Source organism: Vulpes vulpes, chromosome 11 (assembly GCF_048418805.1).
Source record: "Vulpes vulpes isolate BD-2025 chromosome 11, VulVul3, whole genome shotgun sequence".
NCBI lineage: Eukaryota > Metazoa > Chordata > Mammalia > Carnivora > Canidae > Vulpes > Vulpes vulpes.
Window position 1 is genome coordinate 29,241,058 of NC_132790.1, and position 22,571 is coordinate 29,263,628.

Genomic DNA, 22,571 nt, shown 5'->3' on the forward strand with positions numbered 1-22,571 from the left:
AGTGGAGCTGTTCTTCCCTTGGGAACCAAATACTCCAAACTCTGAGCACATAAATGACTTATTAGGTATACAGATTATAAGAATCACTCCTACCTCCTGACCCTAGTCCCCATACCTATATATTCTAACTGTGAGAGAGACAGCAGTATTTTTTAGCTATTGGTCTAAAGTATATAGCACAAATCTGTAAGACAGCACCCAAAACTCACAATGTGTTGTCTCTCGGCCAGCCCTATAAGTGAGTCTGCAAAAGGTCATACACTGTTTTTATCATAGCAGCTACCTTGGAGTGAAGGGGTACCTAGCAAGACCAAGAGTTTCTTTGCTATAATTCTTTCATCATAAAATAAGCTCTTTAGGAAGTGCCTGGGTGACTCAGTCAGTTAAGCATCCGACTCTTGGGTTTGGTTCAGGTCATGATCTCAGGGTCGTGAGACTGAACCCCATGTGGGACTCGATGCACAGCACAGAGTCTGCTTGAAGTTCTTTCCCTCTACCCCTTCCCCTACTTGCACGCATGCGTGCACACTCTCTCTCTCTAAAAATAAATAAATATTTTTAAAAATAAACTCCTTAATCCAAAGCGATGTATGAAATACTATGAAAATGCATAAGGGCATAAGGTATCCATGCATAGCAGGGCTGAGAAAAACACTGCAGTTAGGTGTATTAGTCAGGACTTTTCAGGGCAACAGAACCACAGAGATAGATAGATAGATGATACATATTAAGCTACTATAACGGAATACTATAGACCAAGCAGCTTATAAACAACAGACATTTATTTTTCACAGTTCTGGAGGCTGGGAAGTCCAAGATCAAGGGACAGAGAGATTTACTGTCAAGCAACAGTGCATTTCCTAGTTCATAGACAGCTGCCTTCTCACTATCCTCATGTGGCAGAAGAGGCAAGGGAGCTCTCTAGGGTCTCTTAATCTCACTCATTAGGATACTACCTTATGGTCTAGTTACCTCTCAAAGACCCCACCTTTGTATCAACCATGATTTTGAGGGTTAGGACTTCACATGAATTTGGGGTGGGGACACACAAACCCAGTCTATAGCGTTATGAAAGCCAAATATGAATCTGGAATATGTATCTATTCCTATGAGTTAAGTCACCTCTCCCTCCCTGATGGAAAGGATCCTGTGTGTGGTAGAAAGATTACAAAAAAGGTCCCGATACTCCCCCCTCTCTGGACATATGCCCCTTGAAATGCAGCTTTGAAGCTGCTACCATTAAGAGATAAAATTGTGTCTCTCTCCTTTAAACTGGGCTGACTTTGGGGAGATCCCTGGGTTGCTCAGTGGTTTAGCGCCTACCTTCGGCCCAGGGCATGATCCTGGAGTCCCGGGATCGAGTTCCGCATCAGGCTCCCTCCATGGAGTCTGCTTCTCTCTCTGCCTCTCTCTCTCTCCATATCTCATGAATAAATAAATTTTTTTTAAATCTTAAAAAAAAAATTGGGCTGGCCTTGTGACTGGCCCACAGAAAGTAGCGGAAGTGACAGTGCAACAGTTTTTGTCCAGACCTTTTGTTTGCTTGTGGAACCCTACCATTGCTATGAGGATAATTCCAACCTAGTCTACAGCTATTGTGTGACCAGATGGAACAAGCCAAGTTGACCTAGCTGAGGCCATCTTAGACCAATCCACCCCAGCTGATCCACCATCTGACCACAGATGCATGAGGGAGCCCAACCAAGACCACAAGAATTGCCCTGTCTGTAATTCTGTGAAAAATAATTAATGATTATAGCCTCAAGGTATTAAATTTGGGGGTTAAGAAGTTGTCATGTGGTCAGACACTCCCTAATATGTTGATTTGGGATACTTCCATAGGTTCAGCTAGTAAGGAAATAAGCACAAATGGATTTAGATAGTTTATTGTTCACAGCATAGCAGGTGGCATGAACCTCATGTTTTCATTGGTTCCCTTTGTCCCCCAAGCACCATGGAGGTGATGCAGGTAAATGCTATGCACAAAATAGATCTGTAACACAGATGAAGAACACTGAGCATAGGAAACCTTCAATCTTAAAAGAGGAATGCTAGCAAACTTGCCTTGTGGAGACTTCATTATACTGGTCAGGATATAAATCTGCCTTCCAACACAGTGGGAGACATTCTTTTTAAAAATATTTAATTTATTTATTTGAAAGAGAAAGAGACAGAGCTTGAGCAGGGGGAGAAGGAGAAACAGACTCCTCACTGAGCAGAGAGTCGGAAGCGGGACCTCATCCCAGGACCTTGGGATTATGACCTGAGCAGAAGACAGATGCTTAACCAACTGGTCACCTAGGCACCTCAGTGGGAGACATTGTTTAAGGCATCCTGAAATATCTCCAGGATTGGAGGGTGATGCCAGCTTTATTATCTTTATTATTAATATTCATTTAAAATTTTGGAAATAAGGAAATCTCCCTATCTCAAAGCAGTTTTCCAAACATTCTCAAACAAAGCTGTCAATGCCATTTGCTTAGAAATGTCAGCACTTCTGTTTGTTACAGAGTAGTATAGCTAGTTAATTTGCAGTGCAATCAGTCTATCATCAAGCAGTGTGTAGTCCCCTTATCCCCAACTCTGCAGGAATAATACCGGGGCCCAGTGTTGGTTTCTGCTGTTGGACATCCATCAGGAGCTAGACCAGCTCTGGTGAAAGGAAATCTATACTGTAGAGCCCATGCATAGCCATCATGGCCACTTTTTTCATGATTCCACTAAGCAAGCACTGGGAAGCTAGAAAAAGAGGCTGACATCCACAGGTTCTATCATTGTGTCCATTTATTTTTTGAGCCTCTTCTAGGATGGATGCCCTCTGGTGGGCATTTGTAAGAAACAGGAATATTTTCACCATTCCAAGAAGTCCATCCACAAACCAACTCCCTAGGCCTCTTCCACTCAGTCTTTGGATAACCAGGAAGGGGCTTGGGCATGCAGCACTTAGGAACCAGCTTCCAGAGCACTGAGTATAGCCGAAATGGATGGGGGAGGGGTGTGGGAAATGATGGGAAAATAGAAAATTAAAAAAAAAAAAGTCCTCTAGAACAAAGGAGACCTGAAGACCTGGCATAGTGCTATGAACTAGGGTGCCTTAATGAAGGCAATCTCACAGGTTTCAATCTTTGTGTTTTCCTTTGGATAATAATTACATTTTTAAGTTTTTAAGTTTTTAAAGTTTTCATTTTTAAGTTTTTCTCTCCTGACTCTGTCTCTTTAGTTAATTCCAATAGATCAGAAAAATATCACGTACCCCTACAAATATCCAGAGATAGTTTTCTTGAACATAATTAATATGCTTTACTATTTTGCTTTTTCTGTTAAGAAACAGGAAGGGAGGAGACGGTATTATTGGGTAAGCAACCAAGAATGTCCCCTTCATTTATGTACTTCTAATTTGTATCATTTTGGATGCTTCTTCTTCTTTTTTTTTTTTCATAGCCCTGTAAGCCCCACCGCCTTAAATCCTTTTTTGGAGCATGGATTAAATTAAATCACATTGAATTAAATGAGTATTCTCCTCCCCAATAATTTTAAGCCTCTACAAATGTAATTTTAATCACTGTATAACATTGCATTATATAGATATAATATAATACACTTGACTTATTTCCCATTGTTTTGCTTTTAGAATTTAAGTGGGATGAAAATAGTATGTTATCTTAACTGTATTATGGATTGGGAATGGAGAGGGAATATTGAAATTGCCCTTGTTTAATAAAATAATTTGAAAAATTGCTCAGGAAGAAAGTCAGATACTAAATGCATGCATGCAGGCAAAAGCCAAAGCAATAAAAAAGGTAACTAAACTGGAACGTGGTCTTCTCCTGGCAAATGACAAGAACACAAGAGGGCTGATGGAAACTTGGCATGCATCTATAGCCTGAATTTAGGACTGGCACAATCACTTTGCTGCATATTCCATTGGCCAGATTAAGTCATGAAGCCAACCATGAAGTCAATGGGGTGGGAAGATTACTCCCACCTACAGAGAAGCATGTCAAGAACAGGGAAGGAAGAAAGAATAGGAAACAAATACAATCTGCTAATAAAAAGCCCCTAGTGTTGGGGGTGACTGAGACTTTAAGAATAGATGCATCCAATACTCAGTCTGAAGTTATCTGCATACACTGTCTTGTAAACTTCCTCCCCTTTATTTGCCTGTATGTGCACAGTCTGCTATGTGCACAAGTAGCTCATGGGAGTAGCATTTGTAAAAATTAAGAAAAAGATATGAGTGTTCAACCTGGGTGAGCATTGTATAGAACAGCAATAACAAGCTCAAGACATCTAGATGATCCATGAATCCAGCAGGAGCAAAGAACCAGAATTAATATAAGATAACAAGCTCTCTGGGAATGTACAGAAATCTTGAGGAGGACATTGACCTTTACATAATTAACAAAATTGAGATTTTAAGCAATCCTCTTTAGCTCTTATAGAACAGAGTGTCTCCTGTGAATCTAATCTCATAAATGTAATTACTGATCAGAGTATAAACTTTTTTTCAGGCTCTTGATAAATAATGTTGAATTGGTTCATGATAAAAAAAAAAGTTCAAATAGTCAGGATTTTTTTCACTTAAAATTGTCAGTCATATTATATACCAAAAAGGAAAACATGGAAGAACTTTTGAAAATAAGAAAAAAATGTACATGCAGATGTGGTTATTGAATTATAGCCCTCATTGAAAATGACTATTCTGAACAATTTTATGTTTAAATATGAAACTCCCTGACAGTGGTAATTCCTTAGACCTTGGAAATTAACCTTGATCTTTAGCCTCAGGGAACTAAGGACAGCTGGTCACCCTACTAGTTAGGAAGGTGAAAGGGGCCATCTATGCCAGACGTGAACTGAGAGAAGGAGGATATCTAATTATGTCTTCCTTGGCGTTGCATTACTGTCTTTGGTTGAGAAGCAGAACCTGAAACAGAGACTTTTGCCAGTGGTTTATTAAGGATGTGCTTTCAGGGGATGGAGAGTGAGAGAAGTAGACGATAGCAGAGGAAGAATGCTGAACAAGAATGTGGTGTCAGATGAAGATTGCCTCCAGCCAGATCCCACAAGGAGCACCAGAACAGGAACTGCACTAGAGCTGATTCCTTCCTCCTTGAGGTAAGAGCTCAGTCTTCTACACCTTCACACAAGCAAGATAGCAATTCTAGAGCAGGTCTCAAAACTAAGGTACATCAGAATCATCTGGAGAGCTTAATAAAACAGATTGTGGGGTCAACTCTCAGAGTTTCTGATTCAGTAGGTCTGAGGTGGCGGCCAGAGAATTTGTATTTCTAAGAAGTTCCCGGGCATTCCCAATGCTGCTGGTCCAGGGACCGCCCTCTGAGAACCACTGGCCTTGAGAAAAAGACAGATGTGAGGCTTTAGCAGTCAGCACTCACAGCACCTGGAAAACGATATCTGAGTGACATCTACTACAGGTATGAAATTGGCATCTTCCTCATGAACGCACATAACAGGGCTAGAGGATTGGACCACAAGCTGAGGCTGCTGGGTAGACTACATTTTCAGATCATTTTATCTAGCTTCATGGTATTCTGTTATCTTCCAGCTATCATCCCGCATCTCCAGCCAAAGTATTGTTGAAACATTCCAACTTACCTCCACCTTGCTATTTGGACTTATAAGGAAGCATCTGGCAGGTAGGTGAGGCTTTAAGGAGGAAGCTGCTGCACCTCACTAGACAAGCACAGTGGAATCAGTTGCAATGAGTGGAAAATCCTCAACAGGGTAATAATTAATGGGGGGGGGGGGGGCAAGCCTCCTAGACCACCTTGGAAGTTGCTTGGTTTTGGGGTTTTGTGTTGTTGTTGAAATTAAAGAATGATGGCCTTTATTTTTTAATATTTTATTTATTTATTCATGAAAGACACACAGAGAGAGGCAGAGACACAGGCAGAGAAGCAGGCTCCACACAGGGATCCCGATGCGGGACTCCATCCTGGGACTCCTGGATCACGCCCTGGGCCGAAGGGAGGCACTCAACCGCTGGGCCACCCAGGGATCCCAAGACGGCCTTAAAATTTTTTTGGTTTAAAGATTTTTTTATTTATTCATGAGAGATACACAGTGAGGCAGAGACACAGGCAGAGGGAGAAGCAGGCTCCCTGCGGGTAGCCTGATGCAGGACTCGATCTGAGGACCCAGGGATCACAGCCTGAGCCAATGACAGCAGCTCACCCACTGAGCCACCTAGGCGGCTTTTGAAGGCGACTTTTAATTTCATAAGTCCCCCCAGAACCCTTAACAAACTGTCCCCGCCCCCTAGGGATCACCACCAGCTGAAGATGAATGTATAAAAGTAATTTAAATACTTGGCCCGCAATGTCCTCCCGGAGTACTGTTCATAGTATACCTGGTACCCCCGGGCCTCAATGTCCATCTTCACGCAGTCGAGGAGGTCCTTGACCTGCGGGGCCGCCTTCCAGGGCCCGAATTTGACCACAGACCTCTTTTCGCCCTCCAGGATGCGCAAGGCGTCTGCGCACAGCGCCGCATCCTCTTCGGAGCGCACCGCGCACACCAGCACCGCGGAGCTGCGTGCCGCCACCGCCTCGGCGCGGGCCAGGTGCACCATGAGCTCCAGGTTCTCGCTGTAGCCTGGCACCCGCAGCAGGAACTGCTTCCGAGCCACCTGCTCCCCAAAGATCTGTGGCATATCCTCCAGAAGCTTGACCAGAGGCTTGATTTCGTAAAACTGCGCCTCACGGTACACCTCCAGGATGTGGTGCGTGGGCAGCCGCTCGCTGCGCAGGTAGTCCAGGATGGGTCCGAAATAGGTGCCCGGGCGATCGATGAAGAGCCGGCCCTCTGCATCCGTGCAGGCCTTAGTTGAGCTGGAGAACATCTCTGCTAGCTTTGAACCCGGGAGTTTTCTCAGGGTGCCCACGGTGGTGGTGTACAACTCTCCTCCTACATTAAGCTCCACGACAAGAGATGCCTGAGGGCACAAGAGGCAGAGTGAAATAGCAGTGTCCCCTCTAGGGAGCTCATGGCTTATTTTCATCCATAGGATATTACAGAATATTAGTCCAGGAGGCTGCTATGGAAGCAAGTCCCAGTGACAACGCTTGCAAAGCCTGTGGCCTTTGGGAAAGCGTTTTCCCTCCCTCTGCCTCAGTTCCCTCATTTATAAAACGTGGATATGGAACTGTTGTGAAGTCAGAAATTCCCAAGGTAGGATGCTCAGATCTACGATATAGTAAAAAAAAAAGGGGGGGGGGATGGGGGCAGGGAGGTATTCTCAACCTTTCAGAGAGGCTGAGAAACCATACACGTGTTCATTCAGGAAGCATTTCTTGGGTACTTACTGTGTGTCCACATCCTGTGGTGGGAGTTGGGAGTACAAATTCTTTTTTTATTTTATTTTATTTATTTATTCATGAGAGACACATACACACACACACACACACACACACACACAGAGGCAGAAACACAGGCAGAGGGAAGCAGACTCCATGCAGGGAGCCTGACGTGGGACTCGATCCCAGGTCTCCAGGATCATGCCCTGGGCTGAAGGAGACACTAAACCGCTGAGCCACCCAGGCCGCCCATGAGAGTACAAATTCTTATTTAATATAGGTCAGAAGTTCTGATTAGCAGCTGGCATGACTTTGATTCTTTAAGGGAATTTGTTTGATAGATATTTTTCAAAATATGGGCCAGTAGATAGTAAATAACAGGAATATCCTTGGTTCTGAAAAGGTCACTAACACCAGATAATAATGGTGTATAAAATGGGCCTCATAAACTTTAAAGTGTGATGCCAATGGAAGTTGGTCTACAGAATTTGTAGAGGCCTCTTCTCTATGCCAAACCTTGAGCTGAGCACTAAGGATGTGGGTAAGAGCCACATGGTACCTGCCTGGAGATGCCCACAGGCCAGTTCGGGGGGGCTGTGGAAACAAACTGCATTTGGGGAATACTGAGGGCTGCCAACAGACCTAATAAAGATACCAGATTATTACGTGTGCGGTGATACACTAGTTGTTATCCTTACAAACCAGCTTTCTGAATAACTTTGGCTGTTTAAAATGGACTCACGCAGTCAATAAAATACGTATGTGCCAGGTGCCTGCTACACACTGAGGAACAAGAAGGACAGTTTCTCCACTCATAGTCTAATAACTATGCAAAGTGCTTTACATTCAATCTTTAATTCAATCCTCATAGCAGTCTGATGAAGGATGAATTAAATCCCCATTTTATCGATGAAGAACCTAAGGGTTAAGGAGCTGAAGTAAATTGCCTAAAATCAAACCAGCTATTAAGTGTTGACTCAGAACTTGAACTGGGGGCCAAATTACCCTGAAGCACTTGCTCTTTGTCATGACATCAGCTAGGTTTCAACTTTAAATACCTCCACTCCTCATTCCCTTAGTTAAAAGCCTATTACATTCAGGCCTCCTCCAGAGCAGATGAAGAGGGCACAATCCCTGCCCTCAAGGAGCTCACAGAGGAGAGAGGGAAACAGAGGGCTTCACTGCGCAGGCGCTGAGAGGGGAGACTCAGAGGCTCTTCACGTGGATGTGTGTTGGAGGCTGTCAGCGAAGGTTTCCTGGGTGGGTGATGGCTGCAGCCACAGAAAAGATGGAGGCAGCATCAGGGGGGAAGGCTTATATTTCCAACCTGAAGACTCTGCCACAGGTCACTGGAGAGTCAGGAGGAGTGACAGGGTTCAGGAATGTCCTGGGTGCTCATTTAGATGTGACTTCATTCTCAACTTGTCTGTGGGCTCTACCTCTAAGATTAAAGTACTGGAATAAAGGAGCCAGAGGCAGCCAAGCTGCTGGGGAAGGGAAAAAAAAAAAAAGAACTGAGTTGCCATGGAAACAGCTCCTACCGGGAACAGTTCTGCTGGCTGGAGTGGAGAAGGGAGACCAAGAGGATGCATTCTGACAGCAGCAGAACAATACAGCAGGGAGAAAAATAAATGGAGAAACTGTGACTTCCTCTTTCCCCCCTAAACCTCAAGGCTCCTGGGCAAGACTGTTGGGTTAACCCTGAAGTGGCTCTATGAAGCAGACAGGTGCAAAGTTACAGTCTTTAACCCTTGAATGGATTCATGTGCTCTCATCACTCCTGTGCCACTGAAAGGTCACAGGTACTCTTGAGGTCCCTTTGTTACAGACGAGGAAAGCTCAGAAAGATGGGTCATACAGCTAGGAAGTGAAGTCAGAGCTGCAATCAAACACCGTCAGTGTGACTCTGGTAGAGGATGGGGGTACCCCTCCCGACATCCAGTCCCACTGCTGCCGGTAATTAGCAGTGTGTCAGAATAAGCTCACTTTCTTCTGTGGGCTTAAGCCTCATCATCTATGAGATAGGGAGGCAAAATGGACAAAGAGAGCACTAAGTCTCTTCGGCTCTGAAAGTCTAATGAATCCAATCACTTCAAATGTTGTTTCTGAAGCTCATTTCCAGATGCTTCACCAAATATCTTCCCACTCTGATATTCTCACACCCATTTCTTTGTTTACCAAATAAGACCTCTGTCTTGTTCCCAAACTTCTTAATTCTGTCTCTCTTTTCCCTTCTCTCACTTTCTCTTTTTTAGGATTTTATTTATTCAAGAGAGACACAGAGAGAGAGGTAGAGACATAAGCAGAGGGAGAAGCAGGCTCCCTGAATGGAGCCTGATGCGGGACTCGATCCCAGGACCCCAGGATCACACCCTCAGCCAAAGGCAGACGCTCAATCACTGAGCTACCCAGGGCCCCTCTTTTCCCTTCTTTTGTCCCCAAATCTTCCAATTTCTTCGGAAACCTTAGACCTCCTAACTCATTCACAAATACTATAGTTACGTTTCTAGCAGATAAAGACTTCTTTTCCACCCCTTTCTGGACCACCTGTTCATTTTCGTGGCTCCTCTTCCCTACCTTTTCTACCTACCAGTCACCCTGCTGAAGCATTCCTGGGTAAGAAAGCCTATCTCAGGCCCTGTGTGCATGGGCTAGGGAAACATGATCTTTAGGAGCCCTTGCTGGGTATCAGGCCAGCACTGGCCCTGAGGGGACAGAGATGAATCAGACAGACCTAGCTCTTACCCAGTTGTAGTCTAAAGGGTCACTACACACATACAAACGCACTGTCAAGCATTCATACATGTTCTTAGGTTCCTTAGTAGAGTCAATGGAGGGACATCTCCACTCAGGTTTCCCAAGCCCCTCTAGATCTCTCCCCACCCCAATCCTGACCTTTTCCATTGTTCCCTATTTCGGTCATCTAGCCAGAAATCCAGATTATAATCTTGTAATCTGCTCCTATCCTCAACCTCCTCCCACATAGGTCGTCAGTAACCAAGTCCTGGTGATTCTAAATTCTGGCCAATTCCATGGCTCCCTGCTCCCTGGAGTGCCTTTCCCCAATCCAGCCTCTGAAACCAGAGTAGTTTTTCTGAAATGCAAATCTGATCTGGTCATACCTTGCATTAAACACTTCTGTCACTTTGCATTTCTTTCCAGATAAACTCAAGATACTTTAATAAGGTTAATAAGCCCCTTTGCAGCCCTAACAATCAACTACCAGAACCACTCTCCCCCACCCACCCAGAGCAGACTGGTCCCCCTGGCCTCCAGGACTTGATGCATTTGCTGCCCACACTCCCTTCACTTAGACTTCTCATCCTTCAAGTTAATTCCTCCAGAAATCTTTCTAGATGGATTGTCTTCTTGTAATCCTACAGGTCTGTGTACTTCCACTGTCATGGTAGTTATCTCTTATAGTTCCATTTGTTCATCTGTATCCCCCACTAGGCTGTGAGGTTCCTAAGGGATGACTATTCCAGATTCATCTTTATGTCACCAGTACCTACTACAGGGGCTGACACCAGGATGATCAATAAATGTTCAATTGAGTGGAGCTTACCTGCTGCAGTGATTTACAAGAGCAACTGGTATTCTGATAAAAACCAGTCTTTCCCTATCTGGCATCCTGCACTATGCTGGCTCCTCTCTTGCTCAGTAATTCATTGAGACATTTATTGAGCATTTAGGGCAGCCCTGACACTAAGCAGGTGACTTTGTCAACAGCCAACCACAATGACATTGCCCTATGGGAAAGAGCCACAGTCTCCTCCTGCTGGATCTGCTTTCCCTTCCTACAAGTCTTCAGAATGGCACCTAGCCCAGGAGAGATTGGAATGTTCTTCTCCTGGAGTGTCCTGGGCCTTTTCCTGATCCACCCAGCAAACTCCCCTCAACCAAGCCCTGGATCAAGGCAGGCAAGCAGGCGGACTCGAGATCCTGCCAGAGGGCAGGGGCAGGCTGGAGAGGATGGGGATGTGGTGGGTGAGGGAATGATAGTCCCGCAGCCTTTCCTTGGGTCTTTTGTTCCCAGGAAGAGGAGGGACAGTGGAAGAGCCGTGGACTAGGACAAGCCAGGGGACTGAGGGAAGACACAGAAAACAGCTAAAACAAAGCCTCAACAGTGAGGAAGGAGACAAACAAAGGCGGCCACACAGGAAGGAGGGCAAAGAGGAGAGCTGGACCCAGCCAGAGGGGGAGCGGGCACCGGTGGCTGAAGGAGAGCAGAGCCAGAACCAGCTAGAGGGGCCAGCGTCCAGCCAGAGGCGCGCCCAGGGGCTGGCGGGCTCAGGCCCCAGGGAGGGCCGCACGGAGGACCCTGAAGGGAGTGAAGGAAGGTCCAAGCGCGGGACAGGGCGCCCGGCCGGCCGCGCACTCACCGCCGGCGGCCCCGGGGAGGGGCAGGCCTGGCTGGGCCGCAGGGAGCGGGGCGCCGAGCTCAGACTCATCATTCTGGTCCCGCAGGTGGCTGGGCGCCCGGCCCAGCCACGTGCGAGGTTACCTGCCGCTGGTGGCGGAAGTGCACCCTGGCTCCCCGCCCCAGGGTGGGGCAACCTGGGCCCAGGGTGTGGTTAGAGTCTGGGTTGACTTTGGCAGCCAAGCAAGCGGTGGACCCTTGGGCCCAGTCACTGAGCCTCCCTCCCAGGGGATTCCCAGAGGCAGAAGGAATTGACCTTGACAGCAGGAAACTTTCTACTCTCCACAGTCTCAGGGGGTGAAGCATCAACAGCCCCCGTTTTACAAATGAGGAACGTGAGGCTCCAAGAGATAGGGTGGCCAGTGTAGAATATTTACCCACTTCAGATCAGCTGCTAAAAGTACAAAACCTGACCAACGACGAAAAGAACTAAGATACCCCTTGTGTGGATTATTTTGCTTATTAAAACATAACCCTAAGGAGGGGAAGCGTAACTCCTCACTCCTAAAATATGGTCTGTGCGGAGTGACTTTTTTTTCCCCAAAGGACAATATGGAAAGTAAGAAAAAGAAAAGTGACAAACCCTACTTTGGCCAGGGAACCGAGGTCAACATCAAGATGATAGTAAGTACCCTTAGTATGATGGGGTGAATATGGCACTTTAGCTCTGTGGTCTTCCACCCCAAACTCATAATCCCAATCTAATCATGAGAAAATCCTCTAACAAATTCCAGTAGAGGGGCATTCCACAATATACATGACCAATAATCCTCAAAACTGTTAGAGTCATTAAAATAAGGAAAATCTGAGAAACTGTTGTAAGTAAGAAGCCTAAGGATGGGACACCTGGGTGGCTCAGTGGTTGAGTGTCTGCCTTTGGCTCAGGTTGTGATCGTGGGGTCCTGGGATCAAGTCCAAGTCTGCATCAAGCTCCCCACAGAGAGCCTGCTTCTCCTTCTGCCTGTCTCTATCGCTATCTCTGTGTCTTTCATGAATAAATAAATAAAATCTTAAAAAAAGAAGAAGCCTAAGGAGACATGGCAACTAAATACACTGTAATGTGGAATTCTGGATGGGATCCTGGAACAGAAAATAGACATTAGGTAAAAACTAAGGAAATATGAATAAGCTGTGGGCTTTATTTAATAATAGTGTATCAATGTTGGTTCATTAACAGTAACAAATGTACCATACTAATGAAATATGTTAACAATAGGGGAAACTGAGTGTGGGGTATATGAGGACTCTCCTCTGTACTATCTTCTCAATTTCCCTATACACCTAAAACTGTTCTAAAAAATAAAGTAAAACATTTTTGACTGGGATCCCTGGGTGGCACAGCAGTTTAGCGCCTGCCTTTGGCCCAGGGCGCGATCCTGGAGACCCAGGATCGAATCCCACGTCGGGCTCCCGGTGCATGGAGCCTGCTTCTCCCTCTGCCTATGCCTCTGCCTCTCCCTCCCTCTCTCTCTCTCTCTCTCTCTCTCTCTGTGACTATCATAAATAAATAAAAATTAAAAAAAAAAACTTAAAAAAATTTTTTTGACTCAATAGCAATACAACCACTATGGAAAACAGTACGAAGCTCATAATCGGTATGCTGGTGGAGGGTCTTGCCACAGTGTTGATGGCTGCTGACTCATCAGGGTGGTGGTTGCTGAAGGTTGGGTGGCTGTGAAAATTCCTCAAAATTAAGACAACAATGAAGTGTGACAAATCGATTGACTCTTTCATGAATTATTTCTCTAGCATGCAATGCTGTTTGATAGCATTTTATCCTCAGTACAACTTCTTTCAAAATTGGAGTCAATCCTCCCAAAACTTGCTGCTCCTTTATCAACTAACTTTATGAAATATTCTAAATCCTTTTTTGTCATATCAACCATCTTCACAAGATCTTCACCAGGAGTAGATTCCATCTCAAGAAACCACTTTCTTTGCTCATCCATGAGAAGCCACTTTTCATCTGCTCAAGTTTTATCATGAGATTTCAGCAATTCAGTCTATATCTTCAGGCTCTGCTTGTAATTCTAGTTCACTTGTCACTTGTCCCCAAATCTTCCAATTTCTTCGGAAACCTTAGACCACGTCTGCAGTTACTCCTCCACTGAGTCTTGAACCCCTCAAAGTCACCCTAAATGGCTGAAATCATCTACTAAATTCTTGTTCATGTTGATATTTTGATCTCTTCCCATGAATTACAAATTTCTTCATGGTATCTAGAATGGTGAATCCTTTTTTTTTTTTTTTTTTTTAAGATTTTATTTATTTATTCATGAGAGACATACAGAGAGAGACAGAGACATAGGCAGAGGGAGAACCAGGCTCCCTCTGGGGAGCCGGCTACAGAACTAGAGCCCAGAACCCTAGGATCATGACCTGAGCCAAAGGCAACTGCTCAACCACTGAGCCACCCAGGTGCCCCTAGAATGGTGAATCCTTTCCAGAAGGTTTTCAATTGACTTTGCCCAGATCTATCAGAAGAATCACTCTCTATGACAGCATGAGCCTTATGAAATGTATTTCTTGGGCAGCCTGGGTGGCTCAGTGGTTTAGCGCTGCCTTCAGCCCAGGGCATGATCCTGGAGACCCCAGATCGAGTCCCATGTCAGACTCCCTGCATGGAGTCTGCTTCTCCCTTTGCCTGTGTCTCTGTCTGTGTCTCTCATGAGTAAATAAATAAAATATTTTTTAAGTATTTCTTTTTTTTAAGATTTTATTTTTTAGTAATCTCCACACCAAACATGGGGCTCAAACTTAAAATCCCAAGATCAAGAGTCACATGCTTTACTGACTGAACCAGCCAAGCACCCCATGAAATGTAGTTCTTAAATAACAAAGTTTGAAAGTAAAAATGACTCCTTGATCCATGGGCTACAGAATGGATATTGTATTAGCAAGCACGAAAACAGCATTCATCTTGTTGTATATCTCTATCAGAGCTCTTGGGTGACCAGGTGCATTGTCAATGACCAGTAATATTTTTGAAAGGAATATTTTTTCTGGAGCAACTTGTCTCCATAGTGGGTTTAAAATATTTGGGAAACCATGTTTTAAACAGATGGGTTGTCATCCAGGCTTTGTAGAGCACAGAGTAGATTTACCATAATTCTCGAGAGCCCTAGGATTCTCAGAATGGTAAATAAGCATTCAAATGCTCATTTCATTTCAAATTAAATGGCTTCAACTTCAAGTTACCAGTTGCATTAGCCCCTAACAGAGTCATCCTGATGTTTTAAAGCTTTGAAAACAGGCACTGACTTCTCTTCTCTAGCTATGAAAGTCCTAGAGGCAACTTCTTTAAATAGAAGGCCGCCTTCCATCTGCATTGAAAATCTTTGTTGAGTATAGCCACCATCATGAATTATCTTAGCTGGATCTTCTCCATAACTTGCTGCAGCTTCTACATCAGCACTTGTTGCTCCACCTTGCACTTTGATGCTATAGAGACAGCTTCTTTCCTTAAGTCTCATGGACTAAACTCTGCTAGCTTCAGACTTTTCTTCTGCAGCTTCCTCACCCTCTCTCAGCCTTCATAGAGAGGAAGAGAGTTAGGACCTTGCTCTGGGGGATTAGGCTTTGGTTTAAGATAATATTGTGGCTGGTTAGATCTCATACCCAGACCACTCAGACTTTCTCCATATGAGCAGTAAAGCTGTTTTGTCTTCTTCTTTTTTTTTTCTTATCATTTGTGTGCTCACTGGAGTAGCACGTCTAATTTCCTTCAAGAACTTTTTCTTTTTAAAAATTTGTATTTATGTATTTATTTTTGGGAGAGAGAGAAGAAGAGAGTGTGAGGGAGAGAAAGAATCCCAAGCAGACTCCCCACAGGGCACAGAGGCTGACATGAGGCTGGATCTCACAAATCTGAGATCATGACCCGAGCTGAAACCAAGAGTCAGGTGCTTAACCAATAGAGCCACCCAGGCACCCCATCCTTCAAGAACTTATTTTTTGCTATCCACACTTTGGCTAATTGGTGTCAAAGGCCTAGCTTTGGGCTATCTCAGTTTTCAGTAAGCCTTCCTCATCCTCACTAAGCTTAATCCTTTCTAGCTTTTGGTTTAAAAGTCAAACCTATGAGACTCTTCACTTGAACACTTAGAGGCCAGGGTTATTCATTGGCCTAATTTCAATACTGTTGTGTCTCAGGGACTAGAGAGGCCCAAGGAGTGGGAGAGGAATGGGGGGAATGGCCAGTTAGTGGAGGAGTCAGACATTTATTGATTAAATTTGCCATCTTGGGTCACCTGTAGTACCAGGATCGAGTCCCATATCGGGCTCCCTGCGTGGAGCCTGCTTCTCCCTCTGCCTGTGTCTCTGCCTGTCTCTCTCTGTGTGTCTCTCATGAATAAATAAATAAAAATCTTTTAAAAAATAAATTTGCCATCTTATATAGGCATGGTTCACGACACCCAAAACAATCACAGTAGTAACATCAAAGATCACTGATCATAGATCACTACAGCAAATATAGTCATGGTCTAAAAATCTGAAATATTGCAAGAATATGGCACAGAGACACAAAGTAAGCAAATACTGTTGGAAAAATGGCACTGATAGACTTGCTTGATGTGTAGGGTTGCCACAAGTTTCAGTTTGTAAAAAACACAATATCTGCAAAGTATAATAATGAGAAGCATAATAAAAAAAGGTATGTGTGCATTTTAAGAAGAGACAGAAAGTAGAAGACAGAGTCTGGGCCACTCACAAAGTGGGATGTTGGGTCAGAGACTACAAAAAGTTCAATTATAAAACAATCCTCCACTCAAAGGGGAATGCTGTACTTGTCTTATTCCTTGGTTCTGGGTGCAGAAAAGTCTTCCTGAAAAGGTGTGACTATAGGCTAGAGCTAAAAACGGATCTAGGACCCAAATATTCACTTTCTTAGTGAACAACAGCTAGGAATTTAATTTAAATGGACCTAGGTTGGTAGTACTCTCAGATGCCTGACAAAAGAAAATGAAAATCCTTCCTGGAAGAACGTCCAAATTACACCAAACTTGAAAGAACACACACAGTCCAATAAGTGCAAGCTCACAATCTAAAGTCTTAAAATATAAAAGGAAACAAGATACAATGAGCTCAGAGTCAGCAGATCCACAAGCACCTCAGATATTAAGTTTATTGGATATAGAATATAAAATAAGTGTTTAATGTGCTTAAATAAATATATGGATTATTTAAAACATGAGCAAAGAGCAAGAAGATATGATAAAAAAAAATTACCAGACAGACCTGAAAAAAAGCCAGATAGAACTTCTAGAAATGAAAAATAAAACAACTGAACTGAAGTTACCGAAATTGAGTAAGGGTTGAGAAAATGTAATCAAAGGAGCAATGCTGGCTGGCTCACTTACTTAAGCATCTGCTTTTGGTTCAGGTCATGATCCCAGAGTCCCAGATCAAGTACCACATCAGGCTCTTTGCTCAGCAGGGAGTCTCCTTCTCCCTCTGCCCCTCACCCTGCTCATGCTCTCTCTCACTCACCCTTTCTCTCTCTCAAGTAAATAAATAAAAACTTTATTTAAAAAAGGAACAATGCTGTGCTGCTTTTAATCCATCATTTTGGCAAATATTGAGGAGAATAGCAATATGCCAGAGGTGGCAAGAATGGAGGGAAACAGCTCCTCCAACTTTGCTGATTGGAATGTGAACTGCTGTGATCTTTTAAGAAAAAATGATGAGCACCTGGGATGAGCCTCTACCTTTGGCTCAGGTTGTGATACCAGGGTCTTGGGATCATCAAGTCCCACATCAGGTTCCCTGCAGGGAGCCTCTTCTCCCTCTGCCTATGTCTCTGTGTCTCTCATAATTACATAAATAAAATCTTAAAAAGGGATGCCTGGGTGTCTCAGTGGTTGAGCATCTGCCTTTGGATCAGGGTGTGATCCTAGAGTTCCGGGATAGAGTTCCATATCGGGCTCCCTGCATGGAGCCTACTTTTCCCTCTGCCTCTCTCTCTGTGTCTCTTATGGATAAATAAATAAATAAAATATTTTAAAATAAATAAAATCTTTTTAAAAAGAAAAGAAATAACATGGCAATATCTACAAAAATTTTAAAAAGCAGATACCATTTGACCCAACAGTTCCACTTTGAGAATCTATCTAATTGAAATAAAAGCACTGCTAAAAAAAGAAATAAAAAAAGAAATAAAAGCACGTCTCTGAAAGGATATGAACAAACATGTTTATCACTGTTTTGTTTGTGGTGGAAAAAATTAGAAACTTGGAGGTACTGTTAAATAAAACATGATTTTTGATTTGTTGATGCCTTGGAATACTATGTAACTACTAAAAAGAATGAGGCAGATCTTGGAAGAAAACAGAAAGCCCAGAAATAAACCTACAATTATATGGTAAATTAATCTTCAGCAAAAGAGGAAAGAACATGCAATGGGAAACAGAGTCTCTTCAACGAATGGTGTTGGGAAAATGGAACAGCCACATGCAAAAGAGTGAAATTGGACCACTTTCATACACCACACACAAAAATAAACTCAAAATGGATTAAGGACCTATTTGTGAGACCTGAAACCACGAACATCTTTGAAGAGAGCACAGGCAGTAATTTCTCTAATAGCAGCTGTAGCAACATTTTTCTAGATATGTCTCTTGGGGCAAGGGATATAAAAGCAAAAATGAACTATTGGGCCTACATCAAAATTAAAAGCTGAACAGCAAAGGAAACAATAAACAATAAACAAAATAAAAGACTACTTACTGAATGGGAGAAGATATGACATATCCAATAAAGGGTTAGTATCCAAAATACATTAAAAACGGATACAACTCAACACCCAAAAAACAAATAACAAATAATTAAATTTAAAAAACAATTAAAAAGTAGGCAGAAGACATGAACGGACATTTCTCCAAAGAAAACATGCAGCTGGCCAACAGACACATGAAAAGATGTTCATTATCACTTATCATCTGGGAAATGCACATCAAATCCACAATGAGCTATCACTTCACACCTGTTGGAATGGCTAAAATCAACAACAGAAGAAACAACAAGTATTGGGAAGGATGTGGAGAAAAAGGAACCCTCATGTACTGTTGGCAGAAACGCAAATTGGTGCAGCCACTCTGGGAAACGGTATGGAGGTTCCTTAAAAAGTTAAAAATAGGTGGCTCTTGGCTGACTTAGTCAGTACAGCATGACTCTTGATCTTAGGATTGTGAGTTCGAGCCCCATCTTGGGTATGGAGATTAGTTAAAAATAAAATCTTTTTTAAAAAGATGTTATTTATTTATTCATGAGAGACAAAGAGAGGCAGAAACATAGGCAGAGGGAGAAGCAGGCTCCATGCAGGGAGCCTGATGAGGGACTTGATCCTGGGACTCCAAGATCATGCCCTGGGCCAAAGGCAGGCACTTAACCGATGAGCCACCCAGGATCCCAAAATAAAATCTTTTTAAGAAAGGGTTTAAAATAGAACTACCCTATGATCCAGTAATCGCACTACTGAGTATTTACCCTCAAAATGAAACACTAATTCAAAAGCATACCCTTATGTTTACTGCAGTATTATTTACAATAGCCAAATTATGGAACAGCCCAAGGGTCCATCAATGGATGAGTGGATAAAGAAGATGTAGTATACACACACACACACACACACACACACACACACACACACTGGAATATTGTTCAGCCATAAAAATGAATGAAATTTTGCCATTTGCAATGATATGGATAGAACTAGAGTATAATGCTAAGTGAAATCAGTCAAAGGGGGCAGCCCAGGTGGCTCAGCGGTTTAGCGCCGCCTTCAGCCTAGGGCGTGATCCTGGGGTCCCGGAATCGAGTCCCATGTCAGGCTTCCTGCATGGAGCCTGCTTCTCCCACTGCCTGTGTCTCTGCCTCTGTGTGTGTGTGTGTGTGTGTGTGCGTGTGTGTGTGTCTCATGGGGAAATAAATAAAATCTTAAAAAAAAAGAAATCAAAGAACATATACCATATGATCTCACTTTTTTTTTTTAATTTTATTTATTTATGATAGTTACACAGAGAGAGAGAGAGAGGCAGAGACACAGGCAGAGGGAGAAGCAGGCTCCATGCACCGGGAGCCCGATGTGGGATTCGATCCCAGGTCTCCAGGATCGCGCCCTGGGCCAAAGACAGGTGCTAAACCGCTGCGCCACCCAGGGATCCCATATGATCTCACTTGTATGTGGAATTTAAGAAACAAAACAGATGAGTAAAGGGAAAAAAAAGAGACAAACCAGAAAGTTAAGAGAAACAGACTCTTAACTACAGAGAACAAAGGATGGTTACCAGAGGGGAGGTAGGTGAGGGACTGGGTGACGTAGGTGATGGGAATTAAAAAGTACACTTACCATGATAAGCAATGAGGAATGTATAGAATTGTTGAATCACTATGTTGTACACCTGGAACTAATATAACACTGTATGTTAACTATATTGAAATTAAAATTTAAAAACTAAAAATTCCAAAACAAAAAAGATCTTTAGTTATTTGATAGAATCTATATGGTGGAAATTATATCTGGATACAAAGGGTTTTTTTTTTTTAATTTTTATTTATTTATGATAGTCACACAGAGAGAGAGAGAGAGAGGCAGAGACACAGGCGGAGGGAGAAGCAGGCTCCATGCACCGGGAGCCCGACATGGGATTCGATCCCGGGTCTCCAGGATCGCGCCCTGGGCCAAAGGCAGGCGCCAAACCGCTGCGCCACCCAGGGATCCCACAAAGGGTTTTTTAAAGGTTGATAGAGAGAGAGTGTGTGTGCAGGTTCACGTGAATAGAGGGAGAGGCAGAGGGAGAGAATCCTCAATCAGACTCTCTGCTGAGTGCAAAGCCTGACATGGTGCTAGATCCCACAACCCATGAGATCATGACCTGAGCTGAAACCAAGAGTTGGTCAGTCAACTGATTGAGCCACCCTGGCACCCCCTGGATACAAAGGGTTTTATTCACTACAAATAAAAACAAAAACAAAACAAATGAGGAAAATCTATATTCATTCATCCATGATGCATTAAGTGATTAAAAATAAACATCAGAGTGGTGTATACAGTGGGAATCTATTTGCATAAAAACATAAACATAACAAACCCCTTCTTACATAAATTTTTTTTTAATTTTTATTTATTTATGATAGTCACAGAGAGAGAGAGAGAGGCAGAGACACAGGCGGAGGGAGAAGCAGGCTCCATGCACCTGGAGCCTGATATGGGATTCGACCCCGGGTCTCCAGGATCACGCCCTGGGCCAAAGGCAGGCGCCAAACCGCTGCGCCACCCAGGGATCCCTTCTTACATAAATTTATATCTAATTATGTCAGCATAATCACAAAGGTGTAGAATAATACTCATTGGATGTTGCCATTGGTTATTCAGTAAGATAGCAGGAGAAACAGACAGGGGAGGGGCCTCTGAGTGGCTCGGTCAGTTAATTGTCCCACTCTTGATTTTGGTTCAGGTCATGATTTTATTGTCCTGGGATCAAGCCCTGCATTGGGCTCTGTGCTCAGAGGGGAGTCTGCTTGAGATTCTCTCTCCCTTGCCCTTTGCCCTTCCTCCCTTTCATGCTCTCTCTCACTCTCTCTCTCTCTCTCTCAAGTAAATAAATAAATCTTTTTTAAAAAATGGACAGGGAGATTGTTGATTTTTTTCTTAATCCTTGCATTATGGCATTAGTTGCAGTGAACACGAAAAGGTATAAAAGAGAAAAATAAAAAAGAAAAGGCAACACCATAAGACAAGCACAAGGCATAACAGGAAGAAGTCAACTTTTCAATTTGGGAGATCTGGGAAGGCTTCATGGAAGAGGTGGCATGTAAGCCGGGTCTTGAAGGAGGGAGAGGATTGTTGAGAGAGGACTGTGTGACATTCCTCCCAGCAGAGGGGTCAGCTGTGCCAAGTGAAGGAGGGAAGTGGAAAGAAAATAATCATGTGCTGAGTACCTATACTGAACATAGTCACTTGTATCAATCCATCCAAGCAATTAGACTTATTCTACAGATGAGGGAACTAAGGCTCAGAGATGTTAAGTGAACAGCTAAAAGGTCACACAGCTGGTCTTTGGCTGAGCCACACCGGCCCCATGTCTTGCTCAACCAAAATTCTCTTTCTATAATTATGAAGAATTATTTTGTGTCTGGGTGATGTGGTTTGAATGTTCATGCTCCCCCCAAATTTTTTTTCCCCCCAAAATTTTTATGTTAAAACCTATTGCCCAATGTAATGGTATGAGGAAGTGGGACCTTTGGGAAGTGAATAGGTCATGAGGCTGGATCTCTCATGAATGGGATTAGTGCTTTTATAAAAGAAAAAGAAAAAAAAAAAAAGACTCCCAGAGAGCTTGCTAGCTCCTTCTTTCTAACATATGAGGACATAGTGAGAAGACAGCCATCTATAAACCAGGAAGTGGGGTCCCACCAGACACCAAATCTACCAGCACCATGATCTTGCACTTCCCAACCTCCAGAGATGTGAAAAAGAAATATTTGTTGTCTACAAGCCACACAGTTTATGGTATTTCGGGTATAACAGCCTAAATGGGCTAAGACACTGGGCACAGTGTGTACTTCGAACACTATGACTCTGCAGATGGGATCGAGCATGGGGAGGCTGCTGTGATCTCCAGGCAGGCTTCCCCACCCACCATACCTGGGTGGAGAGTCTCCTGCAGGTTCTGTACAGCTCCTGTGCCCACTTACTTTCACATAGTGCAACTCATCCCAGCAGGCTGATGAGCCGCATGAACCAGGATGATTCTACAGGGAGACTGAGTTCTGAGGGATCATTACCCCAGAAAAGAGGCCCGGACACTTAGGGGGGACCCTGGGAACTTGTG

The 22,571-nt window shown here is 43.6% G+C and overlaps 1 protein-coding gene across 1 annotated transcript; it reads right to left on the reverse strand.

Annotated features, from left to right (window-relative positions):
• Positions 1–6,041: 6,041 nt before the first annotated feature.
• Positions 6,042–11,797, reverse strand: KCTD14 (potassium channel tetramerization domain containing 14). The gene is made up of 2 exons (XM_026010606.2): positions 11,702–11,797; positions 6,042–6,958 (listed from the first exon to the last, which is right to left on the reverse strand). The coding sequence occupies exons 1-2, from the start codon at positions 11,771–11,773 to the stop codon at positions 6,290–6,292; spliced, it is 741 nt and encodes a 246-aa protein (XP_025866391.1). The 5' UTR covers positions 11,774–11,797; the 3' UTR covers positions 6,042–6,289.
• Between the last annotated feature and the right edge of the window lie 10,774 nt (positions 11,798–22,571).

Bases quoted from the DNA above. Each gene is read 5' to 3' on its own strand.
- KCTD14 (XM_026010606.2), bottom strand. From the start codon at position 11,773: ATGATGAGTCTGAGCTCGGCGCCCCGCTCCCTGCGGCCCAGCCAGGCC. The intron at 6,959-11,701 runs GTGAGTGCGCGG...TTGTGCCCTCAG, and splicing joins CCTCCCCGGGGCCGCCGGCG to GCATCTCTTGTCGTGGAGCT.